The sequence below is a fragment of the Telmatherina bonti genome (assembly GCF_933228915.1).
Source record: "Telmatherina bonti genome assembly, chromosome: 5".
Classification (NCBI taxonomy): Eukaryota; Metazoa; Chordata; class Actinopteri; order Atheriniformes; family Telmatherinidae; genus Telmatherina; species Telmatherina bonti.
In genome coordinates, this window is record NC_136623.1 from 28937472 (window position 1) to 28959497 (window position 22026).

Genomic DNA, 22026 nt, shown 5'->3' on the forward strand with positions numbered 1-22026 from the left:
GCAGCTGCAGAGAGACAGGGGGGAATATTACGACTTCATCAGATGAATGCATGTTAACGTTGTGATGCATGATCTGACATGGAAACAGATTAGACGATGAAGTCACTGTCGATGAGCTCTCATAAACGTAGCTTATTAAAGCAAGTGACAAACATGAGAATCTCTAACTTTTATACACTAAAATCACTGACATGCTTGATCTTGTCACATGTTATGCAACAGCCTGTAATGTAGACTGACTGTCTTTAGTTCTCTCATGCACAGACATTTACATTTCAACCTTACCTAACTCTCACTTATTTGTTTAAATGGACATAATTTCAATCATTGATATTCATGAAATCCAAGGAAAACATTTGTCAATTGGTTTTTGCCAAATAGTTGAATAGTTTTGCACCTTTTTATATTTTGACTTCAGTGACTTGATGCAGTATGAAAAACATATGTGAAAACCACCGCTATATTCAGTGAAATACTGTTTATATTTACAAAATGCTTGCAATATGATTTAAAAAGTAGCGATCTTATCAAACTTGGTAGTCTAGATAAATTCCAATCATATCTTTCTACCCTTTAAATGATGCATTTTAGTATTTTCAGTGCTTTCCCTTCAACATAACTTTGAGGTGTCATGATACTAAGGACAACAGTACACATTACTGCCAAAAATGTGAAATCTTCTTTGTGTTAAAAAAAAACAAAAAACCTGTCTGTATAGTTGGGTAGGAATTAGTACAAAAGAAAAAAAAGATTTGTAGTTTTGTCAACATAAATTCACATTTGCTACTTCCCATCCTTAAAACTTGAGATGAAACCAGAAGAAAACACCAGACCACCTTCTACAGTTGTCATGTTTATAGCGAGTCTTTTCTCCTGAAGTATTTTGAACCTGCGTTGAACCACAGGCTCTTAAAACAGTTACACATTCACAGTGCTTACGTCAAAAGGACACAGAAGTTTTTTCTGGCATATCTACATGTACTTTCTTAGGTGAAATGTTTAATAATGAAAACACGCCACCTGTCTTTCGGCTGCAACAACATGAAGCAGGTGAGGCATTATTAAATGTTTTGACCTGATGAAAAGCAGATCCTAGCAATTGGTAGCCAATAAATAATCTCTGCAGCATAAGCTTTGTGGGAAGTTGGTGTCATGCCGTATCCTTGAGGACATGGAAGTTTAGTCACTCACAAAGCAATGAAGGTCTCGATAAAAGATTTATTAAAACAGGGGAAGTTCTGGGGAGGAGACAGAGTCCAGTCCAGCAGAAAGTGGCAGTTTGCTCCTGAAAGGCTGCAGCCCTGAATCCAGAATCCAAAGACATGGTAGGAAGGCAGGCACAGGTCACAACAAAAAAGCAGAGATCAGGCTTAGAGGCGTTTCTTGCTGTAGGAGGACTGGGCAGATGCCTGGGGCCCCGAAGCCACCAGGGGGCCCCAAAGCTGCATCTTCAGCTTCTTCTGACGGAGAATTAAAATGTCCGTTTTTATCTGTAGCTATCTTGTGTTTATACTCCCCTTATAGGCTTAAAAATAGACATTGGCCCAAATAAAATGAACTACAATAGTAAGCAGTGGATGGTCTTTTATTTTATGGATATATTAGGTTTTTGCATTAAAGGTGGTAGAGCTGCTTATTTTTTTTTAACCTGTTTGCGTCACGCTTCCTACACCACCAATACATGAGGGACGATGTGCAGCGGTGGGGTTTTTTTTTTTGTTTTATGTGGGTCTTGTGTCTCTTCATATCAGCGAAAGCCGTGTTGACATTAGGTGGGAATTTTCTAATGAGTCACTTCTGTACTTCTGTACATATTTTTTTTTTTTATCGTGGCAGTTTCAGTCTTCCATACAGAAACATTTTTTCACATGAACACCACAGAAGACATGATGAGACCTACTCCTTTGAGAATAACTTTTCCAGTAGAACCAGTTGTAACCATACTTGGGAATATTCTTTTAATATTGCTCCCTGCGTGCTTGAGAGACATCATGTACAGATCATGAATGAATCATATCATCTGCCCAAAAATATACACTTCCAAAATATAAATGAGAACAGAAACAGCTGCTGCTTTTTCCCCTTCTTCCACTGTCACGTCCAACATCAAGTCATCAATAACCAGTTAAAAAACAAACTATACTCAAATGTCAAGCCTAGTATTCTTGAAACATCATTACCTTTTGAATGACCAACAATCTGTTAAAACACTCGACAGAATGTTGTACTGCCTGGTATTTGCTTTTCTTTACACAAGCTGCCTAGCAAAAACATCTTAACATAGTGTACATCAGTGATATGCATTAAAAAATTAATAATATGCTATATATTTGTCTCATTTTTCAAATCTCTCAGCTACGTAGGTGGACTTCTCTCATTTCCTGCTGTGGGAAGTGATACTGGTAATGTGTTCCCACAGAGGGAGAGGGAAAGCTCACAGCCATCAGGGTCTGGGAGATTATCAATGCATATATATATAAATATATATATATATGCATTGCATGCATATATATATATATATATATATAGGTGGGACTTTTATGTGTTAATTACAATTAATGACAGAACAACTAACCCTTTTTAAAAAAAAAAAAGCATTATTACACAGGAACGTTTGACAATTCCTGGTACTGATTACACGCTGTGCTCCTCCACTAAAGACATTGCACTTTGGCGCTATATTTTGCTATTTTTCAAGCTGTGATGACAAATGTAGTTGCTCTGACCAAATATTGACCTTCAAGCCCATCAGAAATTTTAAAACATTTTTTTTCAGTGAACTGTTGCATCTAATTCCTGTTTTCATGGAAACATCCAAAGAAATAGATTTTTGCAAGTGTATTTTGTAATTGTTTCCCCACACTGCTGACAAAACTCACTGATAGTGACTGCAAAATTGTAAAGACAACACTGAATACAAGCTCCGCCTAATGTCTGTTTCTTTAAGATTGATTCGGTTTATCAGTGAACTCAACTTCATCGCTCCACTCTTACAGTGTTGACAGTGTTTGCTGATAAAGAAAGCATCGCCTCTGCATTTTATCTGTGTCTGACGCACAAGGAAGTCCGAATGATGTTGCAAGACATCAAGAGGCACCTGCTACTGTTCTTCTTCTGTGGTTGTCCAGACACGGTAGCTCAGGTAGCTGCTCCCTGCGTAGCACACTGTGGTCAGAAATGCAAAGAACTGAGAGAAGGAGGAAAAAGCACAGATGAGAAAGAATAAAGCAAGAAAAGAGAACCGGAGGGAAAAGAGATTACACGACGTGAATTTGAAACGTTTCTGTTTTCATAACATAAAACTGTCTTACTGATGTAACTATGCTAGGCTGATAAGCTGAACCTCCTGTCAAGTTCAGTCTTCTAATGCACAGTCAGGATATTAGTTGTGTACATGATTACTTTGTTTTTCAATGTGAATGACCCCGATATTCCAGCCTACAACTAGAAGTGGAAATTTGGTGCACAAACTTACCAAATGCTTTATTAAAAAAAAAAAGAAAAAAAGATTTTACTAAACTATCCAGATGACATCAAATAAAGATAAAGACAACCATGCCTGACCTCTGTTGTAATGAGACTTTTATGTAAGTGCAGCCAAACAGCAGGTTTAGCAGGGATTTAGTTTATGCATTAAAAAAAAATCCCTGAAACAGATCAAACTAGGTGAGACACGCTTACTGCTGATGCTGCCCAACAGTTGTAGCTGTGTCGCCCTCTAATGGCGTGGTTGACCATGAGCGCCTGGACCACTGCCGTCACTAGATACAAAGCAGCAGCACTGCAGTCAAAGCACAGCGACTGGAAGAGACACATACACAGATGAGGAGTTACATGTGTAAAAAGTAGAGTCAGGTAAACAGATTTTAGTAAATGGAGTGCAGCAGACTGGTTTTACAGAATTATGAATGTCTGTGTGTGTTTTTTTGTGTGTGTGTGTGTGTGTGTGTGTGTGTGTTACCAGTGTAATCCAGTGAATTTGTGGTATCCTATTGTGGGCTCCAGTGAGGTAAATGATGAACAGACATACAGTCAGAATCCAAAACAAGACGGAAACAAACATCACCCAGCAAAGAGCAGAGAGGTGAAAATAGTCTGTACCCCCCACCAGGATCCACACCAACATCCCAAACACCTGAAGACAAAAGAAGAAATGTGTCACTTATTCATTTGCTTCAGTTCTATCCAAGATTATAGAAAAAATTGTGTTGAACCAGCTTAAATGAAACTGGAAATCTTCATTAATTCCAGTTTCCAGTTTGTCTTGAATGACATCCGGTTGAATACTGATTCCGGTCAAGTATCAGTCCTGGTTCTGCTGGATCTCAGGGCTGCCTTTGATACTGTAGATCACAGAATCTTGTTGCACAGGCTGGAAAACTGGGTTGGACTTTCTGGAGCGGCCCTTCACTGGTTCAGGTCCTATTCAGAAGACTTATTTCTTTACAATTGGCAGCTATGAATATCAGCGAGCGAGACGGCTGCAGTTCAGCAGATTTACTGTGTTGGAGCAAATAAAGAACCTGAATGAGAGAGAAGTCTCTACAATTAAAACAAGAAGAACAAGAATATGTTTAGTAGCAAAAAAAGAGGGTCAGAGTTGGTAAACACCTGGAGACTCTGACTCTTTTTTTTTTCCTCTTGTCTTGTCCAGCATTTAAGCAAGCAGAATGATTTTCTGGATGCTGTGTTCTGCTGGGCAAATTTACTTTACCATGAGAAGCAACATAGATATAATGCTCCCCTTGTTATTCTGGATTCTTATTTTATTTTTCTATTTATTTTGCATAATTGTTTGTATTACCAAGTTTGTATTGCTGGACCGGACCGGAGAGGACAGAAGAGGAACAAGAAGAGAATCGAAAAGAAGAGAAAACAGAAAAACACCTCAGAGAGAGAGAGAGAGAGAGAGAGAGAGAAGGAGACTCAGACTCTTAAAACTACAAATCAAGTCTGTAACCTTGGAGTGTTGATAGACTCAGATCAGACTTTCAGCAGCCACATAAAAGCTTCTATTTACCAACTCAAAAACATCAACAGAATTAAAAGTTTAGTCTCCCAGAAAGTCCAGGAGAAACTCATCCATGCGTTCATCTCCAGTTAACTGGTTTACTGTAACGGTCTTTTAACAAGACTTCATCAAAAAGAGCATCAAACATCTAAAGCTCGTCCAGATGCTGCTGCTGGAGCTGGAACTGGGACTAAGAACAAATCACACCAGTTTTAAAATCTTAACAATGGTTTCCAGTCAGTCACAGGATATGTTTTAAAACCCTGCTGATTGTTTACAAATCCCAGAATGATTTAGGACCAGAATACATCTGTGATATGTTCAGAGAATATAAACCAAGCACAGCTCTTAGATCCAAAGACTCAGTCCAGACCAGAGTCCAGACCAGAGTCCAAACCAGAGTCCAGACCAAACATGGAGAAGCAGCATTTAGCTATTATGTTGCCAACATGTGGAACAAACTGCCTCCGTCTTTGCATGAAATCTGCACGGTAACTGCATTTTGCTTTTAATTATTTAATTTAATATATTATTTTTCATTGTGTATTTGCTATTTGTTCTTGTCTTTTATGCTTCTTTACATCATCTGTTGCTTTAAATGTTTTATGTGAAACACTTTGAGTTGTCTTGTACCTGAAAGGTGCTACACAAAAAACTTGCCTTGCATTAATTCCTTTCTCTTTTCACAAGTAATCTCCAAGAGTTATGTTGGGAAGGGACTAAATCTCCCTCCCAACAACTCCACCCTTCCCTTTTTAGCAAATGTTTCCTGTTGGATGCTTCATATCACAGGAAGTAAACTCTGGGAAATGAGATTGTGAGAAAGAATTGTTTCTTTCAAAGAATTAGCTTTAAAAACTTCCAAAAGATTAAATATCCAAGGACAATTTTTAACTCAAGAATTTAAAAAGTCCAAGAATGATTAGTTAAACTGATCAGTTTCATGGTATTTTATTTATCATCTTTTATCTCATTAAGTTGTTTTCCCCTGTATACCCCTGTATAAAGTTACATTTAGATCTAATTGTGGCCGCTATGAGACGAAACGTAAAGAAATTAGTGTTTCAAGGCTTTTTTGGAGTTGTGTGCCAGTAGCCTGCCCAGCCCATGAATGGCAGGCAGCCAGACTGTATTTAGAAAAAGGCTGCTCCAACTTTTTTCCTTCAGCTGATTTAAAAAGGAAGAGAGACAATGAGGGAGGGAAAAGAGGAAGAGTTGATTTGCATGGTGTTTTTGGGTAACTTCCTATTTTCATTGAAACAAGGCTGAACTTTGTTCAAACCAGAACAGAGGAATCTGTTTTTTTCCCCCAAACTTTAAACAATTAGATTACTTTATATAATTTATTCAGAAAAAGTTGTTTTCAATTTTTTTTATTTTTAATTTTTTGTTTTTCTGGTGACGTAAATCAGCCTTCATATTTTATTCATTTTCTGTTTTATGCAAACTGGAACTATCTCAAACACTGCTTGAGATGTGCAGTCATTTACTGTTGTAAATATAAAATAAGATTTTTTTTTCTCTTTTGACACATCTCATAAATATCACAATTATTTCATTTCCTAATAACTCCAGTTTTTTGTTGTTGTTTTTTTTACCGTAGTTCTGATTACAACGTTTTTACACATACTGAGAATTACAATGATTTAGTCTTAAAAGTCAGACTTACTATCTCGAGCAGGAAGAGTATTCCTTTGGAAGTAGTGACGAAATGCTGGTCAAAGGCCAAGGTGGAGGTTGAGGTGTTGTATGGTGGTAATGATGAACCCCTGCGGGGCGTCCCCACCGCCAGTCTTTCCATGATGCACTGACACAGGGAACCGGTGTGCTTTCGCTGATGTTGTCGCTGTAGCAGAGGAAGTTATGTTCCTGTCCTGGAATCCAGCAAGGACACCCGTCTCTGAAACAGCAGATTAAATGAACACTGACACTGCTTCAATCTCGTCTGTTTTAATTAGACTTTTATTAGCTTAAGACTGATCAGGATTTAAAGTGTTTGCATTAATACTGAACAGGATGCTTTTATTGTGCTGCCTGTGATTCTTTTTTACCCCATTTTTCTGTGGTCAAGTGATTAATGCTGTTGGTCTGTTACGTTACAGACAGAAGGAAAATAAAAAGTGAGAAATTTTAGATGATTGTCCCATGAAGGTATTAAAAGCTTGAACTGAGCAGAACTGCTGGGCTGCTGATGATTGATGGTGTTGATAAGCGTCAGAAGACACCTTCTGTTTATTGTTTGGTTTGTTTTCTAGGTTGATACGCTACATTTCATGCCGACACTGTTTTCAGCTGTGCTTTGAAATTCAGTATGGAGAGAACTTGGTCGTTCTTGACCTGATTTACAACTAATCATTTATTTTTGTAGTGTGTTTAAGGATTTTTTCACATTTAAGAATCTATTGAATGTTGCGGGGGGGATGGTAATAGGAACTAAAATAAAATGGTGATGGTACACACATAAAAGCAGTGTCTTTGTTTTATTTAAATTTACTAAAACAAACTAGTGATTACATGACAAAAGCTATATTACTTTAGAAGTTGGTTATTCATATTTAGAAATATGTTGAAACTATGTTTGAGTATAAGAATTTCTATTAAAATGTCACATTTCTGATAGTGTCTTTGCAGCTGATGCAGTATAAGCCCTCAATGCAAAGATAAACTTTCCATCTCCAGCACTCTGGTGTGAAAACAGCCATCCGAACTCTGCTCATTCTGCAAAGTGTTGACATGACATTTAAGTGAAGTCCCATTAAGTAAACGCCATTTTTTCAAAGCTGCATTGCAGGAAAGGAAAATGCATTTTGTGCGTTGTATGGCGTTTATATAATTCCAAAAGGGGCGCGCTTGAAAACCAACCACACGCTTGAAAACTGAGACTCTGGAGGTGGAGACTGTGGCTGATGTGTCTTCTCCTCTGATTGGTCAGTTTCCAGCGCCAACAGAACTCATTCATTCATTTTCTGAACCCGCTTAATCCGAGTAATGGTCTCAGGGGAGCTGGAGCCTATCCCAGCAGCCTTTGGGCGAGAGGCGGGTGTACCCTGGACAGGTTGCCAGTCCATCGCAGGGCCAACACAAACAACTACTCACACCTATGGACAATTTAGAGGAACCAATTAACCTAACATGCATGTCTTTGGCCAATGGGAGGAAGCCAGAGTACGCAGAGAGAACCCATGCATACACAGAGAGAACATAGGGAGAGCAAACTCCACACAGAAAGACCACCAACCGAGCCTCCCACCCAGCCAAGGATCAAACCAGTGACCTTCTTGCTGTGAGGCCACAGTGCTAACCACCATGCCACCGTGCAGCCCGCCAACAGAACTAATGTCAGTGATACATCAATGAAAGAAATTACCTGTTGTTGCCTAACAGACAATAAAGTAATCCTGAATGAATTGTTAGCATACCTGTCAAGTTCTGCGAGCTTTGTCTTCGCATGTCGGTTTATTTTCTCCCCGTATCACAATCCGGGAGACTTACAGGAAAATAACAATGCAGGAAAAGTGCGGGAAAGATGGGTAACAAAACAAGAGTTTCCCGGCCAAAACAGAATACTTGACAAGTATAATTAAAAAGGTACCCAGAACAAACTCGAGCATTTTTTTTCTTTATGATATGAAGATTATTATTTTAAAATGTTAAAATGCTTAGTACACGTAAAACAACTATAGAGCATCAAATTCAGAGATGTAGCCTATACTAAAGAAACTAATATTGAACTGGAGTGAAGAGGGTCTGATCTGAATGCTAATGGGAGGAATGAGATAGGATAAGCAGTGTCTTTCCATTATTGGAAAGATAAGACAGATGACTGAAATAAATGAACAAATACGGTGGTGTAGATGATGCAAGGACAAAAAAACTCCATGCATGACGGACTGGTCAGCTGTGTGTTCTGGAGAATTACAGCAAATAAATTCATTCATTTTCCGAACCGCTTATTCCAATTCAGGGTCGCGGGGAAGCTGGAGCCTATCCCAGCCGGCTTTGGGTGACAGGCAGGACAGCTCGCCAGTCCATTGCAGGGCCACACAGAGAGATGAACAACCACTCATGCTCACACTCATTCCTAGGGGCAATTTAGAGTGACCAATTAACCTATCATGCATGTCTTTGGATGGTGGGAGGAAGCCGGAGAACCCGGAGAGAACCCATGCATACATGGGGAGAACATGCAAACTCCACACAGAAAGGCCACTGACCAAACAAGCCAAGGATTGAACCAGTGACCTTCTTGCTGTGAGGCCACAGTGCTAACCACTGCGCCACCGTGCAGCCCTACAGCAAATAAATGAAAATGAAAATGAAAAATACTTTATTAATCCCCAAAGGGAAATTCAATATTGTAGTATCTAATAATAATTCATTTGAGGAGGTCTTGTTCTGGAGGCTGATTGCTGCTGGCAGGAATGATCTTCTGTATCTTCCAGTCTTGCATCGGACCTGAAGAAGCCTCTCACTGAACACACTTTGTTGTTTCATCACTGTGTTGTGGAGAGGGTGTGAAGAATCCTCCATCATCTTCATCAGCTTGTGCAGCATTCTTCTTTGGACAATCAGCTCCAGTGGCTCCAGAGTTACTCCAAGCACAGAACCAGCTTTCTTGATCAGTTTGTTGATTCTCTTCAAGTCTCTGGTTCTGATGCTACTACCCCAGCAGATGCTGCAAAGCTGACTGCACTCTCTAAACAGACTTAAAGAAGATATGCAACATCTTGGTGCAGATGTTAAAAGATCTCAGCTTCCTTAAGAAGTAGAGTCTGCTCTGACCTTTCTTGTAGATGTATTCAGTGTTGCATTTCCAGTCCAGTTTGTTGTCCAGCTGAACTCCAAGATACTTGTATTCCTCCACCATCTCCACCTCCTCTCCCAGGATGGAAACAGAGCTTTGTTTATTCTTGTTCCTCCTGAAGTCAACAATCATCTCTTTTGTTTTGCTGCTATTTAATATGAGATGATTGTCACCGCATCATTTCAAAAACTGACTGACCAGTTCTCTGTACTCTGCTTCTTGTCCATCACTGATACACCCCACAACTGCAGAGTCATGAGAGTATTTCTGCAGATGACAGGACTCAGAGTTGTACTGGAAGTCTGAGGTGTACAGTGTGAAGAGGAATGGTGAGAGTACAGTTTCTTGTGGTGCACCAGTGCTGCTGACCTCCATCTCAGACACACAACCTTTCAGTCTACCTCACAAACAGACCCCAGTTTGTGAGGTAGTCATAGATCCAGGTGGTTGTGGAGGTATCCGCCTGGAATTTATGGAGCTTCTCACATAACAAAGCAGGCTGAATGGTATTAAAAGCACTTGAGAAATCAAAGAACCCTCAGAGTGCTGCCTGAATGGTCCAGATGAGAGTGTGCTCTCTGGAGCAGGTATATGATGGCATCTTCAACCCCAAGTCCATTACGATATGTAAACTGTAATGGGTCCTGAAAGGTGTTTACTTGCTTGTTGAGGTGAGCCAGTAAGAGTCTGTCCAGGACTTTCATGATGAGATGTCAGGGCAACTGGTCTGTAGTCACTCGGTTCAGCTGACTGTGTTTTTCTAGGCACTGGAACAAGGTAGGAGGATTCCCACAGCACCGTGACTCTATTTTGTCTCAGACTGGTGTTGAAAAGGTGCTGGAGAATCGGACATAGTTGTTTTGAGCAGGTCTTGAGAACTCTGGGACTGACACCGTCTGGACCTGCAGCCTTGTTCTGGTTCAGTTTCTCAAGTTTCTTCATAACCTGATTGCAGGATACAAGCAAGGTGAGGGTCTCAGGATGTCCTGATGTGGAAGAAGATGAAGCTGTGTTCTGGTCCATGACTGAGCTGCAGGGTGACAGATTAGAGGCGTGACAGGAAAGCAGTGGGCTTATGGAGGGTGTGTGGTCTGTTGGGCTGGAGGTAGGGGGTGAACTGAACCTATTGAAGAATATGTTCAACTCATTAGCTCTGTCCATTACCTCCATCAGGCTGGTCCTCCTTTAACTTGAAGCCGGTGATCTTCTTCATTCCAGACCACACATCCCTCAGGTTATTCTGCTGGAGCTGACTTTCTAACTTCTTCCTGTAGTCCTCCTTGCACTTCATAGTTTGTGTTTTAAGTTGTTTTTGTGTTGCCCTCAATAACTCCCTGTCTCCATCCCTTAAGGCTTTCTTTTTGATGTTCAGCAGCTTTTTCAGGCCACTGGTGATCTAGGGTTTGTTATTGGGGAAGCACCTCACTGTTCTTGTTGGGGCGATGCTGTCCACACAGAAGTTTATGTAATCTGTCACACACTCAGTCATGGCGTTGATGTCGTCTCCATGAGGTTCACAGATGACGTTCCAGTCTGTAGCCTCAAAGCCTCCTCTAAGAGCATCTTCAGCTTCAGCAGACCAGATTTGGATAGTCTTTGAACTGACCGTATGGAGGTTATTATTATTATTCATTCATTCATTCATTTTCCAAACCGCTTATTCCAATTCAGGGTCGCGGGGAAGCTGGAGCCTATCCCAGCTGGCTTTAGGCGACAGGCAGGGTACACCCTGGACAGCTCGCCAGTCCATCGCAGGGCCATTATTATTTTATTTTATTTTTTTTTTTTTTTTTCTTTCGCTAATTTGCTGTTTCAGGTAGTATCAACACACCTTTAATATTAGAACTCACAGGCTGATTGATTAACTGATCATTTGATTTAACAGAGGGATTTCTTCTTCATTGATCTGTAAAGTCAAACTTGAGTTTGAGTAGAAATAAAATTCCTGCGAGTTCTAAACTGTATGAACTATTGTTTCAGGCAATGTCAGGAACTGTCTGCTGCACAAAACTTGAAACCTTCTGTACCTTCAGCTTGTGGGATAAAGCGGTAGGTTTCTACTGCGCTGGCTGGGACTTCTAAATGCATTAATCCTTCTAAATATCCTCATAGTAGTGTAGATTGTTATGATATCATATACATGATTGCTTTCTTTCCACCTGTACGTGATTTACAAAGGACAGCAGCAACTTAGATAGATATACAAGACTGCGGAGCGGCAAGAAAAATTCTGTTTCTTTATCTACATTAAAGCTGCGGTAGGTAATTTTCTCAGAGACATTTTTTTTCACACTGTGAAGTTCCTCACCCTGTTAGTAGTCTAATCATGAACAATCAGTAGTTGAGTTGGACCCCTAAGTTTACTGTAAATAAAAGTTGTTCATTCCTTATGTTTTCTGATGTTTTCTTATGTTATCTGATAGCCACATCCTTCATATATATATATATATATATATATATATATATATATATATATATATATATATATATATATATATATATATATATATATGTATATATATATATATATATATATATATATATATATATATATATATATATATATATATATATATATATATATATATATATATATATATATATAATTTTTTAAAATACATAAATAAAATAAGAATTCCTCATATTGGTTTCTGAAATGTACAGTGTTGCTACCACTGATTTAGCTGCCACTTCTCAGGGACCACCCATTACAGTGTTCTGGACCCTGGTTTGGCCCAGACCACTCGTTTCGCATCAACTGTAACACTTGTTCTTCTTGGAAAGAAAGATGACAAACTGTGTGCTTGTGACGGGAAAACAGAGACTGTTCATCATGTTTTCATGGAATGTGGGTTCTATAAACAATAAAGGAGTCGATTGTTTAGTCTCCAGTTAAATTTGGATTAAAGAAGGCTTGCTCAGAAGGAGCGATGTGATTGCATTGGCCGATTTGTCCTTGCAGTTTCACTTATAGACTGTGAGAGGCAGCAACACGTCTCACGATGTTCAGCCTGCCGGAAAGATGAGAAGAAGAAGAAGTAGAAGAAGAAGCCGAAGAAGAAGAAGAAGAAGAAGAGGGGGGGGGGGGGGGGGGAAGACCGTTCATTTGTGTAGAAAGATCTCGAGGATCTGTTTCTTTTCTTCGCAAGGTATTTTCTGTAACAATATATAATTCATGGCTCACTTTAAACTACAGCTGGTGAGTCCGCTGTACCTTTTATACTGAGTATTGTTCGTTTGTGTCCTCTGCAGAGACCAGCTTGCTGGAGAAAAACTACGCCACTGCAGAAGGAGAAGACTTTCTTTGCCTGTGTATTGTCAACGGAAAGCTCGTCGGGAGAGGTGATGACACCTTTTTCCCCTTATGTTTAATAAGTAATAATTCCAGGGAATTATGTAGTTGTGATGTTTGGTGCTTAGTGAGGTTAAGTTGTTGGTGGGGCAGAGTGGAGGCCCTGTGGCGTTGATTTGATTGTGTGTGTGTGTTTTTAGCAACTATATTAAAGTTTACATGACAGTTACAGAATGACGACAAAAATGAGTAAAACAGAACACGGGGGGCACATACAGAAAAGGAGAACGTTTTCTATACTATAGAAGGAAATAAAAGCAGAAAAAGAATAAAGAGCACAAGGAGATGTATTACAAATTATGTATTACAAAGTATTACAAAAAAAAAAAAAAAAATTATTGACAGTCAAATATTTGTTGATTAAGGCTGTAGTTTTCATAGCTTTAAAATTCTTTGAGTTTTTGCTGGAGATTGAGTATTTCCTAATATCATAAATAATAACAGGTAAATAAGGCTTACAATTAGAGAATTTACATTTATTGAGGTAGAATTGAGCCAAAATGATAATTAAGTCTATCAAAAATAAATCACTGTTTTCTTTATGATCATAGAAACCAAATACAGTATACTTGAAGGAAAAAGAAAAGTCAGAAAGATGATTGTTTTGCAAGAAATTAAGGAGATGGGACCAGAAGGTTTCGACATAGGAGCATGTCCAAAACATATGAGCCAAAGTTTCAGGAAAACTACCACAAAAAAAAATAGCTGGTGTCAAGATCCTTTTTAAATCTTTGTGAAATAAAGGTCTTTACTGGATAATATTTGTATTTTAATAGAATTTTCTCTTACTTTATTTGTCAAAATAAATTTGTAGGGTAACGACCAAGCTTTTTTCCATGGTACCAAATAAACATTATTATTGAACCAGTTTTCAAAGAAAATACTTTTTTTCCAGTATGTAATGTTTGTATTGTTCCAGATATAACAGGTATGAGGTGAGAAGTTGTGTTTAAATATGAGGGACCAGGCAAGCAACATCTGTCAATGAAAATTAGAAAGCTTTGTGGGGATCTGGGGAATGTCATAGTTACAAAGCAAGAGGAAGATCAGGCCACCAGCTTTAGAGAAAATATGAGGGGATGATATTCCATATAGCAGAAGGATTTAGGATAAAGTATTTTAACCAATTAATTTTGAATGTGTTGTTAAGGATTGTAAAGTCGAGGAAGTTCATACCACCACAGTCTGTAGAATTTAAAAGTACAGATTTCTTAATATAATGATTTTTTTTTTTTCCCAAGCAAAGTCTAAGAGCATTTTGTCAACTTTTTTAAGCGTGCAGTTATCTACATGGAAGCAATGAGCTGCGTATGATAACCTAGATAGACCTTCAGCTTTTGAGATAAGAACTCTTCCTTTTAATGATAACTCTCTCTTAAGCCACAGGTTCAGTTTTTTTTTTTTTAGTATTTTCTATCAGTGAGGAGAAATTTACAGAGCATCTCAGTTTAATGTCCTTAATTATAGTGATTCCTAAATAAATAACTTGATTCTTGATTGGTATATCACAAATAGAGGTGGCAACAGATTCTTTGATTGACATGAGTTTGCATTTAGTGAGATATGATGGAGACCTGAGGCTTTACAGAAATCATTAATGAGGTTTAAAGCAGCGGATATTTGAGAGGCGTCTTGTAAAAACAGGGTTGTATCATCAGCCAGTTGACTGATGACAAGCTGCCTGCCTAGGATGATAATGCCACTTGGAGAGCATTGTGAGATGTAGCTGGCAAGAGACTGGGCTGCAACTTAAAATAAATAAGGGGATATTGGGCGTCCTTGTCTGACACCCCGAGATAACTTGAATCGGTGTGAGGTTCCATATTTCAGTTTGATAGAACTGTTATGATCATTATACAGTGTTGGGATTGCTCTGCAGAAGTCAGGACCAAAGCCATAATTTTCTAAAACTTTAAAGATAAAGTTGTATTCAATGGAATCAAAAGCTTTCTGGAAATCAAGGAATAAGATAAAACCATCTGTTTCAATGAGGTTGCTGTAATCTAGCAAGTCTAATACAAGTCTAATATTATTCACAATATGTCGATTTTTCATAAAGCCAGATTGCATTTCATCAATAATAGAGTAAAGGACATGTTTCATCCTGTTTGCTAGAATTAGAGCTAGAATTTTATTATCATTATTTAAAGGTGTTATGGGTCGCTAGTTTTCAATTAAAAGAGGGTCTTTTCTTGGTTTAGGGAGTAAGGAAAAAATGCCTTGGGTCATACAGGGTGGGAGCATTCCGTTAGTTATGCTTTCATTATAAACTACTGTTAGAAAGGGGGATAGTTGCTCAATAAAGCATTTATAAAATTCTTCTGTCAGTCCGTCATTTCCGGGAGATTTATTGTTTTTAAGCTATGGTATCGTTTGAGATACTTCAGTAAGAATGACGGGGCCATCACAAGAAGATTTCTCATCTTCATTGAGAGCTCTGGAATAATTAAGAGTCTAAAAATGAGGAAGCAGATTCATTGTTGTATCTTGATCTGTAAACGTTTTCATAGAATTGTACACAGTATTCTGGGATCTTTTTGGGGTCATCTGTTATATCATTATTTATTTTGAGACGTTCAATATCATATTTTGATCTGTTTTTTTCCAAGCTGAAGAAATACGAAGAATTCTGCTCCCCTTCTTCCATCCATTTACTGCGTGATCTTATAAAAGCACCTTCAGCCTTCAGTTTATAAATGTCCCAGTTAAGTCGAAATTTGTTATCTGCTTTGGATTTGGACCAGAACTTCTCAATTAGATTACAGATTATCGTAAGTACTTCTTTTAAATTCAGGAGAGAATTATTTAGTGTCCACAATGAGGCTTTTTTAATTTTATTAGAAGCAAAGATTACAGAGATGTTGATCCCTCTATGATCTGTAAGGGGACAGATAATGAAACTGGTTGAAATATTATAGTTTATGAGGTACGTGGAAAGTAATCAATAATCAATTCTGGACTTCCTCGTGTTATCTTTATTGGACCATGTAAAACTATTAATAGCTGGATTCTGTTTTCTCCATATATATATAAGAGCAAATCTTTCCATAAAAACTTTTAAGTCTGGATTTTACAGAGATTGTGTTTCTTGGAGGCCATCTGTCTATCCTATTATCCAAAGCTAGATTGAAATCCCCACCTAATATTAATGCAGCTTTTGTGTTTTTATGAAGCCAGTATGAAAGTTTGTTGTCCAAAGAATCAAAGAAAGTATTATAGCCATATACATTGACTAGTATGAATGTGGTCAGAGAATGAGATATTAATGAGCAAAAATTACCCAAAGGATCAGGATCTGCGGCCAAGATTTTTCCTTCAAACCCGTTTTTATGGATTCCAACACCAGCTGAGCTGTCTGAGCCATGAGCAAACTACACATCATTTCCCCATTGGGTTTTCCAAAAACTAACATCAGTTTTGAGGGAATGGCATTCCTGAAAAACAAAGTCTGTCTTGTGCTCTTTAGTAAACAAAAATAAAGCTTTTCTTTTAACAACATTTCGAAGCCCCCTTGCATTAACAGATAATAAAGACATAAAAAAGGGAAAAATTAAGAAAGGGGAAAAAAGGAACAATAAAGAGTGAGTTTTTTTAGTTCAAGTAAGATTAACTTTTATAAGGTAGATTAGAACTGCAAAACAGGCCCAAGGCTCTGCTGACGATGCTGTCATCATTATAAAGCTGAAATACGTGTTGCCTGTGAAAAAACACATTAAGTCCATCTCTTATATTATGCTTACCTATATCAGTCACAGAAATTCGTTTGCCATTAATAATAGCATGCGCCCCTCGGAAGCCGGCTCTCTTCCCTCCCTTCCTGGCCTGCTCCACGACTGGCCACAGTTTGTTTCTTGCTTCATTTCAGGTGCAGCAACATTGAGACCTGCTTTACAGCACACACGCTGCACTACGTTTTCTGCCATTATCAGTGTGAAATGGTCCCACACTTGCGACTTTTTCCGTCTTTTCCTCCCCTCTTCTTCATTCTCTGCCATTAGAGACCAAAGCAACGAGACTCTTCAGACAGAAAGGAAACCTGCTATTGGAAATGTCCGTCATCAGTCCGGTTGAAACAGTCATACTGTACAGAGATACTGTAGGCAATAGTTTCTGGTTTTATATATTTTACACATGTTTAGATGTTTTATATGTTTACTGAAACAGTGATGTAGTCCCTCCAGACAGCGCAGTGGTCTGAGAATGCCGCCAATGATGCATAAATTTAAATATATCACCACGTGATATTAATTAAACGACGCCTCGAGGCAGATGTTTTGCCTCGATCAATTTTTGTACTTTATTTACTCGAGTTACCCGAGTAATCGTTGCAGCCCTAGTAATGACCCTTGTGTGGATGTTATACACCTTTTCCACAACAGCATCCATGTGCTTGGCCATGGACTCCAGAGAGTCAACTACGTCCTTAATAGAGTTGCAATTTTCTTTTACCGCGGACTCAACCTGATCCATTCTTGCTAGGCATTCCTCCTGCATTTTTTCAATGCATAGCATGACAGCTAACATAGCAAGTTGAGTCTCGGTAGTTATGCTGGGTTTTGGTTTCTTTGCCGGACGATTGTTGGGAGAAGGGGGCAACAGTGTAATTTCAGGTTGCATGTTGGACAATGTAGGTTCCAGCGAAATTTTTTTTTTTTTTTAGCGTAGCAGTGCATTACTGGATAACTCCATCGTTATGTTCCATTTTGAACTACCACGCTGGACCAGTCTTCCGAGAGAAAAAAAATGTAGGTTGTAGTGAGCTGAAATATTAAAACATCAAAAATGGAAGAAAGTGACCTTTTATAGTTGAGTGTATGTTCAAGAGATGGTTAAATTCAGCAAATTTTACAATTAGAAGAGTTATTTGCAGAACTCCGTTCTGGAGATGTTAAGCTGACACCATCTTGGCTTCTCTCAATATGGTTTTGTGTGGCAAAACCACGGCAACCACCAGCGGTTAAAAGTGAGGCCTATGCGGAAGTGCAAAAATATTGCAGTTCTCCCATCATCCGCTAGGGGCTAGCTGAAAAACAGAGCAAATCCCCATAGACACCCATGTCACGGGGGGGGGGGGGGGGGGGGGGGGGTCATTTACCTTTATGACAACCCCCCTCCCCCCCGTTTAAAAGTAATTTAAAAATTCGGCATATTTGGGGGGGCGTCCTTTAGATTTTACAGGTCCCTATCTCTTGCTTCAAGCAAGAAGAATGTAGAACAACCACAGTTTTTAGCCGGTTAACAACATGACTTAGCTTTAGCCCACTTACCTCCTGGTTAGGTCCTGTTAGCTCCGAGTAAGCTCAATTTGCTCTTAGCTACAGGCAGCTCGGAGTTCGCTCAATGTCAATCATCCACCATGACTCTCACAGCCCCCCTCTCAGCTCTATCTCTTTGCCCATATTTGTATTTTCCGGGAGCGATGACATGTGTGCCCCTGCCAAGATGGCGATGGTAGGAACCGCCCATCGATTCAGCTCTTCAGAAACCTATGGGTGACGTCACGGAGGCTCCATCCATCTCTTTTTATACAGTCTGTGGTTACGGCGGATTTTTTTTTTTTCCCGGCAAATTTTGCGTTCTCTATAAGACTAAACTAAGAAAGTTTCCTTTAAGAAGGTAAAGCTAAAATACTGTAACGTCCGACAAGACGTGTTGAAAGCTCGTTTATCTTCATTATCTGGTTAGCTCCGGGTTTGCTCGGCTAGCTCTTAGCTACAGGCAGCTCGGAGTTCGCTTATCCACCATAACGCTCACAGCCCCCCTCTCAACTCTACCTCCTTGCCCATGTTTGTATTTTCGAGGAGCGACAAAACTTATGACCCTACCAAGACGGCAATGGTAGGAACCACCCACCAAGCTTCAATTCAGCTCTTCAGAAACCGCACTGTGCCATTATACCGCGGTTTGTCTTTGACACAGAAGTGACGTTTTCGGCTACGATGACGTAGCCACTAGCCATCCCCATGGGGAACGTCACAGAGGCTCCGCCCCTCTCTTTTTATCCAGTCTATGATTTAGCCACATGATCAGAGTTCATCATGCAAATTTGTATTTGTTATTAATATAAATATTACTACTATTTTTTTATTTAAGGGTTCCCTGAAGATGTGCAGCAGCAGTTGGTGATTACAGAAGGAGTTCCTTGTAAATGGGGTCAGGACAAGCAGAACCATGAGTCCCATCTCATAATAGAGGAACCAGAGGAAGTATGGCCAGTCAGCATGGAGAGCAGTTGATGATGAGTTGGTGGACAGTGTCTCCAGTTCACCAAGGATGATGGCTACTGTGAAGATGATGATAAAGAATCTCGGTCTTGGCTATCATCAACTCACCTTTGACAAACCCACACTAAAGGCAACACAGAGGTAGAAGCTCTGATCAATAACTGAGCTGAACAGGTTAGATCTGAACCTGATGAAGAGGACAAGAACTAACCAGTTATTCAGACTCAAGCACTTATTTACAACCAAATAATGTAAAAAAAAAACAAAAAAAAAAAAACTTCAGGCTCTTCACAGAAAAACATTTAGTCAGTTTTTGGAACTGAAATGGAAGGTGATGATAAAGACTGGAATCGCAGCAGGGGATTTGGGTCAGATGTAAACAGTGATGTGGAGTGTGACACTGCCATTACCTCATTGCAGAAAAGAGTCCACTCAGGCAAAAGCAATGTTAAATGTGAGATCTGTGGTAAAACCTGTCTTCAGGAAGAGAATCTTAGAATGCACATGAGAATCCACACAGGAGACAAACCATTCAGCTGTGATGAATGTGGACAGAGATTTAGTCAAAAGATTGACTTAAACCGACACATAAGAATCCACACAGGAGACAAACCATTCAGCTGTGATGAATGTGGACACAGATTTATTCACAAGGCTAACTTAAATCTACACATGAGAATCCACACAGGAGACAAACCATTCATCTGTGATGCATGTGGACACAGATTTAGTCGAAAGTCAAACTTAAATCAACACATAAGAATCCACACAGGAGACAAACCATTCAGCTGTGATGAATGTGGACAAAGATTTAGACAAAAGACTGACTTAAACCGACACATAAGAATCCACACAGGAGACAAACCATTCAGCTGTGATGAATGTGGACACAGATTTAGTCAAAAGTCACCTTTAAATCAACATATGAGAATCCACACAGGAGACAAACCATTCAGCTGTGATGAATGTGGACAAAGATTTAGTCACAAGTCACCCTTAAATCAACACATGAGAATCCACACAGGAGACAAACCATTCAGCTGTGAGGAATGTGGACAAAGATTTAGTCGAAAGTCACACTTAAACCAACACATGAATATCCACACAGGAGCGAGACCATATCCCTGTGAGGTTTGTGGCAAATTATTTAGGTGGTGTCGATCTTTAAAAAGACATGCATGTCCACACAAAATAAAAGCTGCAAATATGTAAACAATACGCTGTGTACATTGTAGTTATGTGCTGGTTAGGATGTCCTGAGGGTTCTCAATGATAGTTTCTTCAGAAAGAAATCCAGCCAAAAAAGTCCAACTCAAATTATTATCATCTCCTAATTGAGCCCTAAGATGTTGCATTCAGCCTTTATTGATCCAGACTTCAAGATCGAATTGAATAAAGGTTTATCACGCTCTGTGTCTCTGTGAATTTCCAGGAATGTGGTTGTCTCACTTTGTATTCCTTAAATCTTAACTGACCTTTTTGAGAATTAAAGGATGTGTGATTCAGAAAAACTCGTCCATGCACTTATCTTTAGTAGACTTGACTACTGTAACGTAGGGCTGGGCGATATATCAAATATACTCGAGATATCGTGGCTAGTCCCCTGTGGGATATAGAAAATGTCTATATTCGTCATATTCGAGTAGCCCTGTTGTCGTGCAGTTATTTTTTGCTGTGGACGGGGTTTTCTCACTCCTCCTTCACTCTCTGCACCGCTTTGCACAGAGGGTTAAAGCAAGCGCACCTAGATACGTACATAACGTGAGCTACGTGCTACGTCATGAGAGGCAGCATGTAGCAGCTTTTCTAGCAGAGAACGCCAGTAGCAGTAGCAGCCCGAATTACAAAAAATGGAGGAAGAATTTTTTCCAAAGACAAATAGTACAGAATTCATCATCTGGTGGTGGTTTGGATACCGGAGAGAGGATGTTAACCAAACAACTGTCGTATGCAAAAGTGTCGCCACAAAAGGTAGTAGTACCACAAATTTATAATTACATGTTTCTGCCACTGCTTTAACTGTTCAATAAATATGGTTTTGATCAATTTGCTTCGTTGCAATTTCATCCTTTTGGCATGAATGTTTAAAATCAGCATATCTTAATGCAGTATGAACAATTGTGTTTTAATGTAGACACAAAATCATCTTACTGATGTGATTGTATGCACCAAAGCATTAATTCAAGGCTAAGGTAAGTATCGAGATATACAGTATATCGTATATCATGACATGCCATAAAAATATCGGGATATTACTAAAAGGTCATATCAAATTGTGGGGGCTTGTCCGGGATCTTGCTCCTGCACAACCAATGAAGAGGAGCAGATCCAGCGATAACTGAACCACGAGGCCAAGACGAAGTGGCTCGACTGCGACCATGACAACAGTTGGTGGGTGTCCACGAGCGATGATCAACACCTGGGGAAGGTCCACATTCTTCCAAGGGAATCACACTGCTTCATCTGTAGCTCAACACACGTCATGTCCACTGCACGCCAAGAACTTGTGTGGTCCATCAAAAAGAACTTGTTCAAGCTCTCTGGTGACCAAGTCTACAGGCTTGCTGACAGTAGAGATTTAGATGACTTTGAGCCCACAGATGAAAGTTGTGTCAACTATGTCCTTACTTATATG

General features: G+C 39.3%; 1 protein-coding gene and 1 long non-coding RNA gene across 2 annotated transcripts; one reads left to right on the forward strand and one right to left on the reverse strand.

Annotated features, from left to right (window-relative positions):
* Positions 1-3064: 3064 nt before the first annotated feature.
* cmtm8b (CKLF-like MARVEL transmembrane domain containing 8b) lies at positions 3065-6812 on the reverse strand (the record flags this gene model as incomplete). Its single annotated transcript, XM_079241154.1, has 4 exons — positions 3065-3187; positions 3682-3801; positions 3962-4135; positions 6681-6812. 4 exons carry the CDS (start codon positions 6810-6812, stop codon positions 3101-3103), a joined length of 513 nt encoding a protein of 170 aa, XP_079097280.1. The 3' UTR covers positions 3065-3100.
* Positions 6813-12896: 6084 nt separating this feature from the next.
* On the forward strand, positions 12897-21441 carry LOC306755708. The gene is made up of 3 exons (XR_013771305.1): positions 12897-12964; positions 13068-13157; positions 19261-21441. It is a non-coding gene; the product is annotated as an uncharacterized lncRNA (long non-coding RNA).
* Positions 21442-22026: the final 585 nt, after the last annotated feature.